General features: G+C 37.1%; 3 protein-coding genes across 3 annotated transcripts; all 3 read left to right on the forward strand.

Annotated features, from left to right (window-relative positions):
• Positions 1–13,155: 13,155 nt before the first annotated feature.
• LOC128041714 (uncharacterized) lies at positions 13,156–14,136 on the forward strand. Its single transcript, XM_052632013.1, has one exon. It carries the CDS (start codon positions 13,156–13,158, stop codon positions 14,134–14,136), a length of 981 nt encoding a protein of 326 aa, XP_052487973.1.
• Positions 14,137–18,385: 4,249 nt separating this feature from the next.
• On the forward strand, positions 18,386–18,940 carry LOC128041715 (uncharacterized). Its single transcript, XM_052632014.1, has 2 exons — positions 18,386–18,644; positions 18,738–18,940. Exons 1-2 carry the CDS (start codon positions 18,386–18,388, stop codon positions 18,938–18,940), a joined length of 462 nt encoding a protein of 153 aa, XP_052487974.1.
• A 12-nt stretch (positions 18,941–18,952) lies between these two features.
• LOC128041716 (uncharacterized) lies at positions 18,953–19,336 on the forward strand. Its single transcript, XM_052632015.1, has one exon. The coding sequence runs from the start codon at positions 18,953–18,955 to the stop codon at positions 19,334–19,336; it is 384 nt and encodes a 127-aa protein (XP_052487975.1).
• Positions 19,337–19,685: the final 349 nt, after the last annotated feature.

Consider the following 19,685-nt stretch of genomic DNA (forward strand, 5'->3'; position numbering starts at 1 on the left):
CCCGATATAATGTTGCCAACACGGCAAGCCCCTAACTCAATTCACCAGTTGCTCTAAAATCAACGAGTTTTAGCATCCATCTTAGATGTACGAGGTTCCGTGACAAGTCCGGCATCAAATAACCTCCAATTATCTGAAGAATGTATGACCGAGCATACGGATTGTTTCTACTTCAGTTGGATCATCATTCGGATCCGGGAATGTGTCTCGTAACCAGCCCATCTTGATCCGACCTCCGTTAATTTTCTCTGGAATAACGCCCAAAAGCTCGTAGCATACCGCTCCCCAATCGTCAGATTGAACAGACCCGGTGACTAGGTACCCCTCCACCGGCAATCCCAATTGCAGATTGACATCTTCCAAAGTGATAGTGCACTCTCCACATGGAAGATGGAATGTGTGCGTCTCGGGTCTCCACCTCTTAATCAACGCACTGATAAGTTTCGAGTCCAACTTGCATCCCCGGCCTACCGTCGCCACGTGCCAAAAACCCACTTCCCGCAGGTAATTCTCTACCAACGGTGATGGAGGACCACGCATATTACAGATATAGCATTCCAATATCCGATCTACAGACTTTTATAACAAATAATAAGTTAATAATTATTTAAAATTGCATAAATAAAAAAATCTTAAATAGTATTTAAAAAATAAATTTAACACTTACCATTTTCATTTGTTCGACGGATATGTGCTTGTTATCAAGACGAATCAAATCTCCGGCCATTGCTAAATTCGTACAAATTTTTATGATTTAAAAAAAAATTTAAAAAATTAATTTTTTTTAAAAATAATTAAAAAATAGGGATTTAAGAGAAATTTGAGAGCAAATTGAGAGCAAATTGAGATTAAATAGGGATTTGAGAGAAATTTGGAAAGAAATTGAGAGGAAATTGAGAGAATAATAGAGAAAGGATTAATTTGTGAAAAAAATGAAGGGGTGGGGGGTTTTTATAGTTTTTTTTTAACGTTGGGGGATTCACCAACGGTCAAAAAATAGTCGTTGCACTGTTCACGCGCGGGGAAAACGCGTCCCAGGGGACGAGCGACGTGTGAGAAAAGCGCGTCCACGTCGTCGTAGCTTCATCACGTGGACAAAGCGCGCCCTTGAGGACGCGTTTTACTGTCACGTACTCTGACATCGCGCTGACGTGGACGCGCTTTTTCGGTATGAGCCCATTCCGGTAAATAATTATTTATCGAGCCCATTTTGGTAAATTTTAAAAAAAGGTGGCTTTTTTATGTAATTTACCCTACTTGTTTAAAGAATAGCTGATAATTTGATATTTAATATATTACACACTAAAAATAAGTAGGCGGTTATTTAAGATATACTCCACGTTTATGTATCAATTTTATAGAAAATTGATATAAAAATTAAATATGGTTTGGTTGAAATGATACACTTGAGATAGTAAAATTGTTATGTTTTTTTTGTCAAAAATGCTATATTTTGAGTTTAAATTTTATTATGTATATCTAATTTTATACAAAAACAAAATAACTTTAAAATAATATTTGTTACTTGTACAAATAATAGATTTTTAGTAATTTTACAACTAAATTGGAGCTCACTTGATAAATAACAAAAACTCAATTAAACTCCTAATTAATAGTATAGATATAAAAAAAACATTAAATTTCTTGTTGATATTGTAATTGTAATGCTCAAAACCCAATATAGTGAATTTTAAAGACATTCAAGACAAGTTCAATAAATGAAGTCCTAAAGGATTAACATGAGTTGTGGAAAAGAGATTTAAAGGGAATGATGGTGAATACAAGATTATGTGAAATTGATTGAAAATGAAAGTTTAGGGACTAAACCCTAAATTTTTATTTCTCTTGAGAAAGACCCTAAATGTAAATTTATGTATGAATAATTGATTGTTATGGATGATAAGTGCAAATTAGGAAAAATTTGAGGTACTAAAGTTAAATGGAATAAAGAAAGGTGATGAGACAAAAGGGACTAAAGTGAAATCTACCTCATAAGGGGGCATTTTGATCATTTTATATGAAATCTACATTAAAAATATTATATTTTGAGATATTAAATTACTAGAAATAATTTGGAGTCATGGAATTAATTTTTAACATAGAGATGAAATGTAAACAACATATTTGAATAATTTTGACTGGTTGACTTTAATCTCATTTATATGGTAAATAAAAGGAGAAAAAATTAGATATTTTCTCTCTTATTTCTTGCAACAACATAAGAGGGGAGGAGAGGTCCTCCTATGGCTTTTTTTCTTCCTTTCTCTTCCAATCAACACCCACCCACTAAGTTTTGTTCCATTAAATCTTACTACTAGAAAATAATGTTTTGCTTGATTTCCACAATTGTTTTCTTTATTTGAGGCTAAGATTTCAAGTGAGTTAATCAAATAAAGCTATGCTAGAGAGACAAAGCTCCAAAGTAAAAAAATATGTTTTCTTCATATCACCTTAATTATTTAAGGTATTTAATATCATAAATGTGATGAAGGATGTGTATTAATATTTTGTTTATATTTTGTACTAAAAAATGTTGAATGGATGTAGAAGAAGACTTTCAGTGGATGAATGGGTGGATCCACGTGTTGAGAAAGCTAAGAGAAGCTTTTTTTGAAACTTTTGCTATTAAAGAGGTAAGTATCATGTATTCTTTTAACCTCCCTTTAATAAAATGATCATGAAAATTATTAAAATGGTGAAATACAATATAATAGATATATGTATATTTAAAAAGTGATTAAAGTACTTATATGATAAAAATAATAGTTAGTGAGTTGTGGTAATTGGAAGAAATGTAGTAAAATTTATGAACTTGGCTTTATGGCACTTAAATAGACTAAAAAGTGTCAAGATAATTATAGTTATGTCATAGTGGTAAAATGTGAATTATTACTAAAATGAGTTAAAAGTTGAAATTTGATATAATGATTTTTCATTAAAAGAGAGTAAAAATAACTGAAAATGTTCAATATTGTTAGAGAACTAAGTGCTTGAATATATTAATAAATGAATGTATTAAATTAAAAAAAACATGAGATAAAGAATGGATGTTCAAAGAGCTCCTAATTATGTGATCTTGAAAAGTGTTTAATATCATAAAACATGATATACCTTTTCTTGTGTAACACCCTTCACCTATCCCATTGTCCAGCCGAAATGGGAGATATTGTCAGAATATATACAAACAAGAAATCTTGAATATATTTTTTTCCTTTTTATCGTTTCCAATTTAAAACATTTTTATAATATCAATAAATCAACTTTACGAAAATTTAGAGGCTTTAGAATCAATTTAAAATCATTTAGGAGTGGTTCGGGAACATTGAATGTGTTTGGGACTCAATACAAGTTAAATAATGAAATGGGAATAAGGTTGTGCACAATGCTGGGACAGTACATGAGGTCGTAATGTCACTTGCTATTTGGGCAAAGTCACAATGCCGTAGGTGAATGTCGTGATGCTGCAAGGACAAAGTCACGACATCACCTTTTGAGCTACAATGTCATGACATTACAAAATTCAAGGTCGTGACATCGAAGCAAAGCAACCCAAAAACACTCCAAATTCTCCTCAAATCACCTTCAAACATAGTATACACAAAACATGCTTAAAGATAATCCAAATACATGTAAAAATAATTCCCTAAATATTTTCAACCAAACAGTACACACATAAAATCATTAAAAAGGATATTTAAAACATATTAAGCCTTCATGGATTCATTCAAAACAAATTTAATCTTTTATATATCACTTCCCGCATCATTTCTACATAACTTACAACATTATAATGTCAAATTCAAACCAACCAACTTGGTACTAGATAAGAGTTCAACCTATTTATATACCAAACCTATAGGAGACAACACTTAAAGAATTTATACCTACTCTTCAAGCTTTGCTAAGGTGATGAAATCTCCTGAAGTGGGCATGGGTTCTATTGGAATGTCGATATACCTCGTGGCACAACGAAAAAATAATTTTGGTGATCACAACCCATGGTCTAAGCAAGTGACATATTAAGAATATGAGAACCACCATAAGGTAATAGTAAACCCACAATCAAGCCTTCATCCCAACAAGAACCATCAACTCTCAATAGCTCACTGAACTCCATATCTTCCAGCCCATCCAATTGAACCAAGTCAACCAAAAAATTGTTAAGAGTTCAACCTATGTATATACCAAACCTATAGGAGACAACACTTAAAGAATTTATACCTACTCTTCAAGCTTTGTTAAGGTGATGAAATCTCCTGAAGTGGGCATAGGTTCTATTAGAACGTCAGTATGCCTCGTGGCACAACGAAAAAATAATTTCGGTGATCATAACCCATGGTATAAGCAAGTGGCATATTAAGAATACGAGCACCACCATAAGGTAACAGTAAACCCACAATCAAGCCTTCATCCCAACAAGAACCATCAAACACTCAATAGCTCATAAAACTCCATATCTTCCAACCCATCCAACAGAACCAAGTCAACCAAAAAATTGTTATCATAAAAAACCCACGAATCCTTAAATAACACAACAGAACCTTGACTTGTCGTCAAATGTAGTAGTTATTTTAGGTCATTTTTGTACTTAACGAGCTTGTTTTCTCAGAATTTTATAATTAATTGTTATATTTTTAGTATTAGTAGGTTAGGAATGAAATATTAATAAAATAAGTGTTTTTACGTATTTTATACTATTTCAATGACTCCTAAGGCCAACTCAAGCCTCGTGAGTGACTAATAGGTCATTTAAGCGTGTAGAATGTCAATTTAGGTCAAAGAATACAAGGGATGATGATTGGGTCCCGAGACAAGAAAGCCCGATAGCACAATGAAGTTGCTGAGGTTAGGAAAACACTTAACGTCGTGACAAAAGTTTCCTCTCATCACGACGACACGATGAAGATAGGAATGCATTCACGGTGGTGACGTTGTGACGAGGAGCCTTCCCATGTCATGACGACGAGCCAAAATATGGTTGATTGTTTGGATGGTACTTTTAGGATATTTCCTTATTTGGACCCTAGCATTTATCAGAATATTGTATTAATTGGTATCTAAGTGTATCTACGGTATAGTGGTCACCAAGTAGCCCGTTGCCTATATAAGTAACCTTAAGGTCATCAAATTAGAGTGCAGACTTAGATAGACGATTTTTCCTATTCAATTTTCTTAGTATTTTCTTTTTATTTTCGTGTAATTGGAACCTTTTTATTCTGATGTGAAGACAATTACGAGTGGAGATTGCTACGGGATCATGTTTCAATATATATTCATGAGCTTTCTCCTATCTCTTATTCTTTCATTTATATTTTCGTTAACATTATCATTTAGCTTTTGTATAAATAATTGAATAATTTCTTGTGCTTATTTCATATCTCGCATGATTCAATTAATAAACTAATTTATCCATTAAGTAATTAGTTATCCAAAATTGGTTGTTTATTCAAGAGTACTTAGTCATATAAGGAAATGATGCCTCTGATAGAATATCGAGACAGGTGAGATCGAAAGGCTATTTGTATGCCTAGGAAGAGACCGAAATATTTAACGAAGATGAGCTCGAGATGGTATTCTTAGCTAATGGTGATAAATAACTCAATTTAGGATAATTAATTATTTAATTAGATAATTAGATATTTAATTGATCATAGGCTAGAGGCTCGCATTGTCGACACTAGGAATAGGAAACTCCATTACGTTAATTTAGGTTTAATAATTTAATTAGTTTAATAAATCTATTAATTTGGACTAACACTAATAATTCGTGACTCGATTAGATTAGTAATTATTTTTTTGTAATTAATTTAATAATAGTTTCTCCAATTTGCAATCCCTTTGGTACGATCCTCGGAATACTTACCAGTGTTTAGTTGTAAACTTTATTATATTACAATTTAACCCGTACACTTGCGGACACTTCCAGTTTAATTATATATATTTTGATGCGGAACCCCGAATCTAGACACAAGAGAAACACAAATTAGAAATAAAAACGAGAATAAATAAAATTAGTTAAATAATAATAATAAAAGGATAGATTTGCCCTATGGAACCCTTGGTTAACTTGCAACCAAAAACGCCAATAATTGAGCGGCTCCCTACGAAACCCCTAGAAGAAGAACCTCTAGAAACACCGATGAACGGGAAAGAAATTTGAATATTTGTAACTCCGAAATACCCTCAAAAGTAACAAACTCCAAACTAAATAGCAAGAGAAGAATCACTCTACTCTCAAAAATTTGCCTCACACAAATTTGGAAGAAAACAAATACTCTCTTTTTTATGTCCTCCAATGTGTAGAAAACAAGCCTATTTATAGGCAAATTACAAGAGTAATTGAATCCTAATAAAAACTCTTTAAAGAGTAATTGAATCCTAATAAAACTCTTTAAAATTATCTAAGAAAATAAATAAATAATAACCTAACCAATAAAATTACTTAACTTATAAATGATGTGTCCCAACCAATGAGAATTAAGTAAATAATAATAATAAGATACATAAAAGATTAATCCACCAATTTATGGGCTTTTCACTATTCCAATATTGGTCCAGTGAATTGCATTCCCGTATTTGTCAATGTCACGAACATGATGAATTAAATTTGTAGCAACAAAGTCTTGGACAAAAGCATTCATCTTTGATTTTAATTGTCGTGCCCTGCTTCGAGTGATTGGACCACAAGGAAAAACAACCCCTTAAGTGTCACCTCTTTGGCTCGTATCATTCTCCCCCTCTTCAAGAAGATTCGTCCTCGAATCTGAACCTACATCAAATTCAAAAGGAGAAAGATCAGAAACATTGAAAGTAGCACTAACACTATACCCATCAGGAAGATCGATGCGATAAGCATTGTCATTTATTTTCTCGAGTACTTGGAATGGTCCATCTCCTCATGCATCAAGTTTATTCTTTCTCTTAGAAGGAAATCGTTCCTTCCTCATATGCACCCATACCCAATCTCCAGGTTCAAACAAGACTTGCTTTAGCCTTTATTAGCTCGATGTGCATTGGACTCATTCTTTTCTCAATGGCTTTACGAGCCTTCTCATGGATCTCTTTCACTAAATCACTTTCCTTTCACCATCTAAATTAGCGATCTCATTCAAAGGTAAAAGAAGCAAATCTAAAACAGAAGTGGATTAAAGCCATATACAATCTCAAAAGGAGTAAAACACATGGAAGAATGAATGAGCGATTATAAGCAAACTCAACATAGGGTATCCATTTTTCCCAAGATTTAACATTCTTACCTATTATGGCTCTAAGCAAAGATCCCAAAACTCGATTTACCACCTCGGTTTGACCATCAGTTTGAGGGTGGCATGTAGTAGAGTAAAGTAGTTTAGTACCTAACTTACCCCATAACACCTTCCAAAAGTGACTAAGAAATTTTGCATCTCTATCGGAAACGATAGTCCTTGGGATTCCATGTAATCTCACAACTTCACGGAAAAATAGACCGGCAACATGGGTTGCATCATCAGTCTTATGGCATGGAATGAAATGAGCCATTTCAGAAAATCGATCCACAACCACAAAGATGCTATCTCGTCCACGCTTTGTCCTTGGTAAACCTATTACAAAATCTATTGAAATGTCAGTCCAAGGTGAACTAGGAACAGGAAGAGGAGTATATAGACTGTAGGACTCAATTTATGCCCGGGCCCAAAATTAAATGACCCATGTACAACAGGCCTAAAACGGCCCAAATTCTAAAAAACCTAGACGGCCCTTTGGAGCCCAAAAATCAAGCAAGCACCAGGGAACCCTAGGGTTCCCTCCCCTCTCGCGTCGTTCCCCCTTTTTCGGGCCACCCGAGATGCTTCGTCCCGAGGTCTTCCTCCCCTTTGCACAGAAATGGCAAGGTCACCTCCGTTGACCTTGCCTAACCCTGCAAAACAAAGCCAAAAGAGGACAGAAACACATAAATAAAAAGGAGAGAACCTTTGTAATCAGCTATAAAGCCTGAAGAAAAATGTAATCTTTACACACAACAAGAGAATACAAAAACGGAAAAATCAATCAAAGCGTCAAAGGTTGATATTTTTCTTACTTCAAGCCTCTACTTCTTTTTTAGATTTTTATATTCATTTTCACGCACCGTGTAGATAAAAAAATAACAAAATAAATATAGATAAGGGGTTTTGAAACGTACCTGAGGTTCGGCGACAAACCACCGTCGGAGATCTTCTCCGTTCGTCGGGATCACGGAAGCCTTTAGGGTTTCGCTAGGACCATGACTGAAAGGACGGTGAGGCCGAAAGGTCACCCTTCTATTTAGTGTTTATTTATTTTTTTTAAAAGGGAAGGGGAACCCTTCTCTAAAAAACTATTTTGTGCCTTCCGACGCAGCGAACTCTGGCGGTGAGTGGCGAGCCACTGCAAAGCTTCAGCGGCGGCTTAGGCCGGGCTTGAAAACCTAGAGAGAAGGGGGATAGTTTGATTTTTTTTTTAGAAATTGGGGCTGAATTGAGGGTAAAAAAAAGATTTTAGTTCAAATAATAAAAATGAAACGGCGCCGTTTTGGCCTTTAAGATCCGCGCGAGACCCGACCCGCTCCAGGGGATCCGCGCGTTTCTGTTGAATGGGTCATTTGCGCCCTCGGTCCCTTTCATTTTGGTTTTGTTTTAATTTGATTCTTCTGCTCGTTTCTTTATTATTTAATTTGGTCCCGCAAATTTGCTACATGTTACAGTTAAGTCCGCGCATAAATGCTGCGCTTCAGGGCTTGGGCCTATTGCCGGATCAGTCCCTCGCTCTTACAGCATATTTTACCTTGGTCCCTGGGAGCCATTTTCCGTTTATTTGCACTCTAGACCCCATATTTTGTTTCTAAATTCAATTTAGTCGATTTGTTTTATTATTTTACTTATTTTGTTAATAATATTAATAAATCTCATGTTATTATGGTCGTTATTATTCTACTATCGTTATATGTATTTATACTAACTAGTTTAAACATTAAAGATATTTGTCTTTATATTAATCATTATATTTATATTATATTGATGTTACGTATATCTTTCTTATTCTTCTAACTTTGTTATATATGTGTAATGAATATGTCTATATGCATAGGGTTTTTTATTATTTCATAACATATATATATATATATACATACATATATTCGTTATATATTTTATAATCTTAAACTATGTACATCTATACATTTTATAATACGTATATATACCTATATCTTATAATTCACATATTTGTTATATTTTATTATTTTAAAATACGATATAGAAACACACATTTCATTTTTTGTTCTTTTGTGTTACTCGATGTTCATTTATTTGTTTGCGTATATGTTCATTATTATTTTAAAAGAACATTTTAATTCTATTTGTTTATTTACTTGTTATTAAATGATTGATTCATCTCTTATATTTATTTATTCCATTTTTAATGATGGTTTGTATTATTTATCCTTAACTTGTTATATTCATTATTGTTTTGTCATATTAACACCAAACATCAAAAGGAATGTTTTTCTAAATAAGGCAATATTTTGCATTTGGAAAATCGAGGAAACGTACCCTAACGTGTTGGGTTTCGACTTCTCGTTCGACCAAATAGCCAAATATCCTTTTAAAATTTCAAAGTGAGGCAATATTTGCGTTTGGAAAATTGAGAAAACGTGCCCTAACGTGTTGGGTTTCGATTTCTCGTTCGACCAAATAGCCAAATATCCTTCTTAAACTTTTAAAATAAGGCAATATTTCGCATTTGGAAAATCGAGGAAACGTGCCCTAACGTGTTGGGTTTCGACTTCTCGTTCGACCAAATAGCTAAATATCCTTTTAAAAATTCTCAAATAAGGCAATGTTTCGCGTTTGGAAATTCGAGGAACGTGCCCTAATGTGCTGGGTTTCGATTTCTCGTTTAACTAAATAGCCAAATATCCTTTTGAATTTCAATCCATAACGTCCGAGTTTTTTTAAAGATCGTATTTTAAATCTCTTTAAAATTTTCAGTTTTTCGACACTAAAACATTAAGTAATCAACTAGGTACCAATTTTGGGCGTATCGAGGGTGCTAATCCTTCCTCGTGCGTAACCGACTCCCGAACCCATTTTTCTGAATTTCGTGGACCAAAACTTGTTGTTTTAATAAAATCAAATCATTTATTAAAAACAACCACTTTTCGAGGTGATCCGATCACACCTTATCAAAAAGGATCGATCGCGACTCCCATTTTAATTTTCATTTTCAAATTCCAAGTCGACCCCGTTTTCATCCAAAAAAAATGGTGTCAACAGCTTGGCGACTCCACTGGGGACAGCCAAAATAAGAGAGTCAAGCCACGATTTGATTATTTCTTGTCTTTTTGTCGAAAGTTGAAAATTTGATTTAAATATACGATCCTCTCATTGCATTTCATTTGTTTTGAGTTAAAGTTTTCATCATGTTTTGTATTTTAAATTTTTATATCTTTCTGCACATTTGCATTGCATGACCGCCTGTCACACCTTTTAAGTGGGAGTGAGAAACTACTCCTTCGTGAGGTTTTCACCTCCGTGCAGGATAGTGGATCGCTTTCGGAATACATCCGTACCTATGTCTTCGTGAGATTTTCATCTCCGTGCAGCCATAGGGAAATGTATTCCCCTGGACCGAACTCGATCTATATGAGCCTATAATGGGTGAAGATCGAGGAATCCGCTGGTTTGGGTACCCTTACTTTAGAACCAAACCACATGTAGTGAACCCTAGGAACCCAGCCTAGATAGAACTACTTCAAACCCATAGTAGATATCCAAATAGGTGCTCTATTATTTCTTGCTTGTATCGGATTTTAATTTTGATACTAACTTATTTTGTTTTGATTGCATGGCATTTTGTCTGCATGGCATTTCATTATAAAAGGCGTTGATTCACATTCGGTTACTAGATAGAAAAGCCAATCATGGAAAGTGAATTTCTTAGCAAGGTGGAAGATAATGCGGTTATCCGAATATGGTCAGAAAAGTCGCAACTCGAGAAAGGTGATAGCCTGACAATGGGGTATGCATCAGAGTTATGGGATTACACCAGCATCAATGTGACTCAGAACAATCTTCAGGAGTTGAAAGAAATTTGGGCTCAATGGGATGATGAAGTCAAACAATTGTTTTACTATAATTATGGTGATTTACCCCACTTGCTTGACATCAATGTAGATGAACATTTATTTCGAGCTCTGGCCCAATTTTGGAATTCCGCTTATAGCTGCTTCAAATTTGGGGAGGTAGACATGGTGCCTACTGTAGAGGAGTATGCAACTTTACTTTGTTGTTCAAGAATCCAAGTGGATAAAGTTTATTCTAGAGCTGCTAATGTTTTGACTTTTACAAAGAAATTAATAAGAATTACCGGAATGAGTGAGCAATGGGTCACCACATGAATCAAACGAAAGGGAGAAAATAGATGTATCCCTTGGAGAAGTTTGCGAGATCAGATTTTGGCACACCCGGAAACGAAGAAAAAGGTTGATGTTTTTGCTTTGAGTATATATGGGCTGGTTATTTTTCCTAAAGCATTGGGGCATATAGACGAAGCTGTTACAGATTTGTTTGATTAACTTGATATGAGGGTCACACCCGTTCCAGTAATTTTGGCCGAAACGTTTAGGTCCTTAAATGCATGTCGAAGAACGGGGGAGGGAAGATTCGTTGGTTGTGCACAACTCCTGTTGGTTTCGTTTCACAGCCACTTCTGGAAGGTGGATAAGATCTCTTATCAAGTTTTCTCAGAAAATTACTCGCCTTTAAAGGAATTAGCAGCGACACCAAGACGTAATGACATCACGGAGGAAAAGTGGATGACGATCCTTCATAATCTACGAGATGAAGATGTTGAATGGAGAGCTTCTTGGATGGTGCCCGACGAGATTTTGTACCGATGTGGGGACTTTGACTGGGTCCCTTTGCTTGGAATTTGGGGAGCTGTCGGATATGCCCCTTTGCTCGTGTTAAGACAATATAGGTCAAGGCAGTTCGTACCGGCAACGCAAGGGCTAGCCGAGTGTAAGTTTTCTTATAAAGGTAATAACTACAGGGGAAAGATTCGAAAGATGTCTAACGCTTGGAAACGAATTCACTGGATGAAAAGAATTGCCGTAGGAGCAACGACAACTCCCGAATATCACGGGTGGCGGAGTAAGAGGATCGATGATAACATCCCAAAGCCAAGAGAAGAATGTGGTCGTCCTATAAAATAGCATTTACGAGTAGTCCCTTCAGAACTAGAGATCATCAAGCAAGACTTCGAAAAAAGAAGTTCAGAGTTTGGAAAGAGAATAGAACAGCTAGAAGAGGAAAAGATGTGTTTGGGACTAGATGCTGATATCCACAAGTTGGAAGCTGAAAAGTTAAGAAAAGGGAAGAATAAGGCTGAAGAGGATTTAGATAGTTTAAAAACGGATTATAAGAGGCTGCGATTGTCAATGCGAACTGCGGGTTTGGGGAAAACATCGGAACAATGGAAACAGGAGATCGAGGAAGAAAAGACCAAAGCTGATCAGTGGGAGAATAAATTTCAAGGTGCCCGAGCTCGAGAGAGCACCTTGGAGAAAAGTTTATTAGAATGCCAAAATGAAGAAGCAAGATTGAAAGATCGGGTAGCGGAGTTAGAAAGGTCGCTTCACTTGTACCGTAGTCGCAACTCTGTGATCGAGCTAAAAGCAAGTTTGAATAAGATTGAAGAATTGAAGAAAAAAATAGGAGAACTTGAAGACGCACTGCAAACCTCTAAATTGCGAGAGGAACTTCTTGAAAGGCGTAACGAACAATGCCAAGAGCAACTCATCCATTCTCAAAATCAGATTAGAGATAGGGATTACGTGATGGGTGAAGCTATAACTCAAATTCGGGAAGCAGCTGATCATTTGCAAGCTTTAGCAGTTCAGGTCGATGTATTGAGTTTGAAATATGAATCGGAATCAAGTCGGGGTCGAGAGTTAGCTTGGCTCCTTAGGAGAGTTAAGGCTTTGAGCATAAAGGGAAAGCCGTATATGTAATCCACTTTATGTAAAAGAAATTTGTTTTCTAGTTGAGTTTTTTCTAATGAAATTGAATTAGAATCAATGCCTCTTTCTGCATCCATTCATCCTCATTACATTTTATTATGCATTGAAGTTTCAAAAAAGAGCCCTAATTAATTAAAATTATGACAGTTATCCTGGAAACCAACAAAAACTTGCCGACTGAACATGGTTACGATACCCGTGCTAAGTCAAAAATTATGGATCAAAGGTTGGAAAAGCTAGAACGACTTCAAAAGGAAATGCAAGACCAGTTGCAGACGCAAATGAAAGAACAAATGGAAAAAATTCAGCATGACATGGCACAAAAGATGCAGGAGTCTCAAAATGATCTGATAACTAAGATGACGCAATTATTAAAGGGAGTAGATAAGGGGAAAGGTCCCGTGATTATTAATGAAGAAGAAAACAATGGTGAACCACTTTATCCTCCAGGTTTCACGCCTCCACATGCGCAAGTTCAAACTGAGTCGCATCCGCGAAGACCCTCTGTGTTGGTTAGGCCTCAGCAGTTCCAAGGTGATACCTCAATACCGATGAATTTTCAACTCGGAGCGGGCTCTAATCCCGGTGATAGCTCGAATAATATTGCTATCCCAGATCTTGATGAGATGGCTGAAAAGGACAAGGCGAAAGAGGAACTTCCAAAGCAATTTGAAGAGAAATGGAAATGTATAGAAGAGAAGTTTAGGGCAATAGAAAGCATCGAAAGCTATCATGGAATAGATGCAAAAGATCTGAGCTTGGTTCCGGACTTGGTGCTACCTTACAAATTTAGAATGCCGGAATTCGAGAAATATAACGGGACCAGTTGCCCAGAAGCCCACATTACTATATTTTGCAGAAGAATGACGGGGTATATTAATAATGATCAATTATTAATACATTGCTTTCAAGAAAGTCTTACAGGAGCGGCGTCAAACTGGTACAATCAGCTGAGCCGAACCAAAATTGCTACTTGGAGGGATTTAGCACAGGCTTTCATGAGACAGTACAATCATGACTCGAAAATGATGCCTGACAGGATAACTCTGCAGAATTTAGAGAAGAAATCGAACGAAAACTTCAGACAGTATGCGCAAAGGTGGAGAGAGGTGGTAGTTTAGGTGCAACCACCGCTTTTGGAAAAAGAGATGACGACGCTTTTTATTAATACATTGAAAGCCCCGTTCATCACTCACATGTTGGGAAGTTCTTCAAAGAATTTCTCGAATTTAATCATGAATGGTGAAATGGTCGATCATGCCATCAAAAGTGGAAGAATAGATGGAGGAGAGAATAATAGGAGGGCAGCCCTGAGGAAAATAGAAAATGAAGTGAATAATGTGAATGCCTACGGTAGGTCAATTACCGTGAATCAACCAAAGAAAGTGGTTGCTAATCAACCAGGATCATCAAGACAAGAGTCGGGAGCTAGGCAAACTACTGAAAAGCCCCAATTCACGCCAATCCCAATGTCATACAAGGAGTTGTATAAGACTTTATTCAATGCAATGTTGTTGCCCCTCGTTACTTGAGTCCTTTACAACCCCCATATCCAAAATGGTATGACCCGAACGCACAATGTGATTATCATACGGGAATTTTAGGGCACTCAATAGAAAATTGTACTGTTTTCAAGAAGGTAGTGGAAGGACTTATCAAATTAGGTGTCGTCAAACTTGACGACTCACCTAACGTAGAAAATCTGTTGCCTAATCACGCTGATAAGGGGGTGAATATGGTGAACGAAGGTACGGGAGAAGAAGTCAAGACTGACATTGCTGAAGTAAAAACTCCATTGAAACGGGTCTGGAAAGAAATGGCAAAAAGAGGGTTGGTTATTTCAGATTCTGAGGAAGGGTATAAGATGGGAAATTATTGTGAATTCCACCGTAAAATAGGGCACGAAATCCAAGAATGTGAAGGATTCAGGGCTTTGGTTCAAAGCATGATAGATAACAAGGAGATGAGGTTTTATGAAGAGGCGGAAGAAAGGAGGAGCATATGAGCGACAGAGTCAGGAACAGGAACTCTGAAAATAAATCATCCTGTGGTTATTATCTCACGCCCTAAGGGTAATGAGGCTAGGGCTAAGGTAACACCGAAAGTTGTAATTCAAAAACCATCAAATTTCTTATATAAGGATAGCAAAATGGTGCCGTGGAATTATGGGTACAATGTGACCATCTTGGGAAAAGAAGTGGAAGAAAGCCAGGAAATAGGTTCTTACATGCGCAATGGGAAACAATATGACACTCAAGCAGAGTCGTCCAGGGAAGAGAATTGGAAGAAAGAACAGAGGAAAGGGAAAGCAACAGAAGTTGAGCCATTGGTTAATGAACCAATAAAAGAAGAGGAGGCAAAAGAGTTTTTGAAGTTTCTGAAACACAGTGTATACAGTGTTGTGGAGCAACTGCACAAACAGCTAGCCCGTATTTCTCTATTAGCTTTACTCCTAAGCTCAGATATAAATCGGAATGCGCTTCTGAAGGTACTAAACGAAACATATGTGGCCGACGATATTTCGGTAAACAAGCTAAATCAGTTGATCAACAATATAGGCGCTGACAATTTTATCTTCTTCAATGATGACGAAATACCATCCGGAGGAAGGGGTTCTACTAAAGCCCTACACGTTACTATCCGATGCAAAGGGTACACACTCCCGGGGGCCCTGGTTGATAATGGATCTGCACTGAATGTATTGCCTCTATCCACTCTTGGTCGATTACCGGTGGATAGTTTGCACATGAAAGCATGCCAGAGTATAGTAAGGGCATTTGATGGGACAGAAAAGAAGGTTATGGGGAGAATTGAGGTACCATTAAGGATTGACCCAATCACTTATGAGGTGGACTTCTTGGTAATGGATATTAAGCCTTCCTACAACTGTCTATTGGGAAGACCGTGGATACACTCAGCGGGGGCAGTACCTTCATCATTACATCAGAAGGTGAAGTTGGTATCGGAGGGTCGGTTGGTAACAATAGATGCAGAGGAGGATATTATTGCAATGATGACTAGTGATGCACCTTATGTGGACATCAACGATGAGGCACTGGAATGTTCTTTTCGGTCGTTAGAATTTGTGAACGCGATGTTTATTGCAGAGGGAAGCAAAATTCCAATACCGAAAATATCCAGAACCACCGAAATGGGGTTGCGATTGATGGTAGGAAGAGGAGGTTCACCAGGGAAAGGACTGGGAAAATATCTTCAGGGAAGGATTGAAGCTCCAATGCTGAAGGAAAAGTCCGATAGTTTTGGCTTAGGATACAAGCCAAACATGAAGCAGAAAAAGAAAGAAATAGAGAAGAGACAAGAGAAAAGAAGGGCACGTTTGAGCGGATATGAAGCTAAGTGGGAGCCTTTAACCTTTCCCTACATATCTACATCATTCGTGTCAGGAGGATTTATTCATTCTGAGTGTGGAGTGTCCGGTAATAAAGGCATTGAAGGAATGCTGGAAAATGTTTATATCAACGCTATAGAAGCAGCGAAAAAAAGGGCATTGTTGGAGATCTGCCCTTATGAGCCGGGGAGCGAGCTAAACAATTGGACTGCTGAAGAAATCCCTGTAGTCTTTAGGGCTTATTCAGAGTAATGCTCAAAACATTCCTGTTGTTTTTGGCCTAGGAACGATATGATATCTTTTGTGAAATAGGCTTTGGGCCTAAATATCATCATTTTAATGAAATACATATCTACATTCATCTCGATCAGTCACTCTTTTTTTTCCCTTTACATGCAAATAAATATTTTCCATTTGATTAATTGTCTTACAAATAATTCTTTCATTTGTAACTCTTTTGCACAAATATTTATTCATAAATTTATATATTCTTGGTATATTCTTTGATATGCCTTCACAGGTCTTCAGATATCAACAACATGAGTGACGCTGCTTCAACCACGGAGCCTATTTTTGAGCAAGAAATATGTTTGGAGGGATCTCACGACTTTGAAAATGACGAAGATTATGATGTGTCTCCGGACTTGTTAAGAATGGTGGAACAAGAGGATAAACAGATCCTACCTCATAGGAAATTATTAGAAATCGTGAGCCTAGAGGATGGAAAAGAGGTGAAAATTGCTACTGAAATCACTGCAAAGACAAAACAAGACCTCATTAATTTGCTCCGAAAGTTCAAAGATGTTTTCGCGTGGTCGTACCAAGACATGCCCGCGCTAAGTACTAACATTGTGGTGCATCGTCTGCCCATAAAAGAGGATTGTAAACCCGTTCAGCAGAAGCTCAGGAGAATGAGACCTGATATTGTGTTGAAAATAAAAGAAGAAGTCAAAAGGCAATTCGACGCCGGATTCTTACAAGAGGTCAAGTATTCGGATTGGGTAGCAAACATCGTCCCTGTTCCCAAAAAAGATGGAAAGGTACGAATGTGTGTGGATTATAGGGATTTGAACAAGGCCAGTCCAAAAGACAATTTTCCGCTACCTCACATTGATACCTTGGTAGATAACACGACGAGCTATTCATTGTTTTCTTTCATGGATGGCTTCTCTGGATACAATCAAATAAAGATGCATCCTGAAGACATGAGGAAAACCACATTCATTACCTTATGGGGAACATTTTGTTACAAGGTAATGCCCTTCGAATTGAAAAATACGGGAGCAACATATCCAAGAGCTATGGTGACTTTGTTTCACGACATGATGCACAAGGAGATCGAAGTCTATGTGGATGATATGATTGCGAAGTCTAGAACGGAAGAAGAGCATGTTCAAGTCTTGAAAAAGTTATTTTTGAGATTGAGGAAATTTCAGCTCAAACTTAACCCGGCAAAATGCACATTTTGAGCCAGATCAGGGAAGTTATTAGGCTTCATAGTTAGCAAAAAAGGGATTGAGGTTGACCCAGAGAAAGTAAAAGCAATACGAGATTTACCTCCCCCGCGCACTCAGAAGGAAGTTCGAGGTTTCCTAGGGAGATTGAATTACATTGCTCGATTCATCTCACAACTGACGGAGAAATGTGATCCAGTATTCCGTCTCTTAAAGAAGCATAATCCGGGTGAATGAGATGAAGAATGCCAGAGAGCTTTCGATAAGATAAAGCAGTACTTGGTTAATACTCTAGTCTTATCGCCGCCAAGTCCAGATAGGCCATTGATATTATATCTAACAGTGTTGGAGAATTCCATGGGATGCGTATTGGGCCAACATGATGAGACGGGAAAGAAAGAAAAGGCAATATACTATCTCAGCAAGAAATTTACTGATTGCGAAATGAGATACTCATCAATTGAGAAGTTGTGTTGCGCTTTAATCTGGGCAACCCGAAGACAAAGGCAGTATATGTTGTATCATACGAATTGGCTGATTTCAAAGTTGGATCCTTTAAAGTATATGATGGAGTCTACTGCTTTAAACGGGAGAATGGCTAGATGGCAGATCCTGCTCTCGGAATTTGACATAGTATATGTAAGTCAGAAGGCCATAAAGGGAAGTGCGATAGCTGACTTCTTAGCTAGTAGAGCTTTGGAAGACTATAAGTCTTTAAACTTCGATTTTCCAAATGAGGACCTGAAGTATGTGGCGAACACTGAAGAGAATCCTCAAATGGATAGCGTATGGAGGTTAAATTTTGATGGAGCTTCGAATGCTACGGGTAATGGAATTGGGGCAATCTTGGTATTCCCAAATGGAGATCATTATCCTATTGCTAGCAAGTTGGACTTCGATTGTACTAATAATATGGCAGAATATGAAGCATGCATTATGGGTATTCGTGCAGCCATTGAACGAAACATCAAAGTGCTAAGAGTATATGGGGATTCTGCATTGGTGATATACCAACTCAAAGGGGAATGGGAAACTAGGGACCCTAAGCTAATCGATTATAGAAAACTAGTCCTCGAATTGGCTAGTGAGTTTGATGATATCACCTTCTGTTATCTCCCATGAGAGGAAAACCAGATGGCTGACGCATTAGCTACTCTAGCTTCGATGATTCAGGTGAATAGACTCAAGGCAATGAGGCCTATTCAGATGAGTATCTATGAGACCCCAGCTCATTGCTGCAATATTGAAGAGGAGGGAAAAGATGATTGTCCTTGGTATCAGAATATCCTACAGTACGTGAAGAATCGAGAGTACCCTAATCAAGCGACAGAGAATGACAAAAGAACTCTGAAAAGAACAGCCATCGAATATGTCCTAGATGGGGAAGTGTTATACAAAAGAAGGAAGGATCAGGTACTGTTAAGATGTGTGGATGTCGTGGAAGCCAAGAAAATTTTGGAGGAAGTACATGAGGGTATTTGTGGGACGCACGCCAATGGTTTTACGATGGCCAGATAGATCATGAGATTTGGGTACTATTGGCCCACCATGGAAGGAGATTGCATTGATTATGCCAAGAAATGCCACAAATGCCAAATTTACGGAGACAAAATACATGCGCCTCCTTCACCTCTTCACGTCATGACCTCTCCTTGGCCATTTTCCATGTGCGGTATGGATGTTATTGGGCCAATATCACCAAAGGCTTCTAATGGGCATCGTTTCATCTTCGTGGTCATTGATTACTTTACCAAGTGGGTGGAAGCTGCTTCATATGCAAATGTCACGAAGTTAGTAGTCAGCAAATTCTTGAAGAAAGAAATTATTTGTCGATATGGAATGCCTGAGAAAATCATATCCGAAAATG

This window comes from Gossypium raimondii, chromosome 6, assembly GCF_025698545.1.
Source record: "Gossypium raimondii isolate GPD5lz chromosome 6, ASM2569854v1, whole genome shotgun sequence".
NCBI lineage: Eukaryota > Viridiplantae > Streptophyta > Magnoliopsida > Malvales > Malvaceae > Gossypium > Gossypium raimondii.

Coding starts and splice junctions, on each gene's coding strand:
- LOC128041714 (XM_052632013.1), top strand. CDS start 13,156: ATGACAGTTATCCTGGAAACCAACAAAAACTTGCCGACTGAACATGGT.
- LOC128041715 (XM_052632014.1), top strand. CDS start 18,386: ATGGAGTCTACTGCTTTAAACGGGAGAATGGCTAGATGGCAGATCCTG. Junction 18,645..18,737: donor TGGAGCTTCGAATGCTACGG/GTAATGGAATTG, acceptor ATAATATGGCAG/AATATGAAGCATGCATTATG.
- LOC128041716 (XM_052632015.1), top strand. CDS start 18,953: ATGGCTGACGCATTAGCTACTCTAGCTTCGATGATTCAGGTGAATAGA.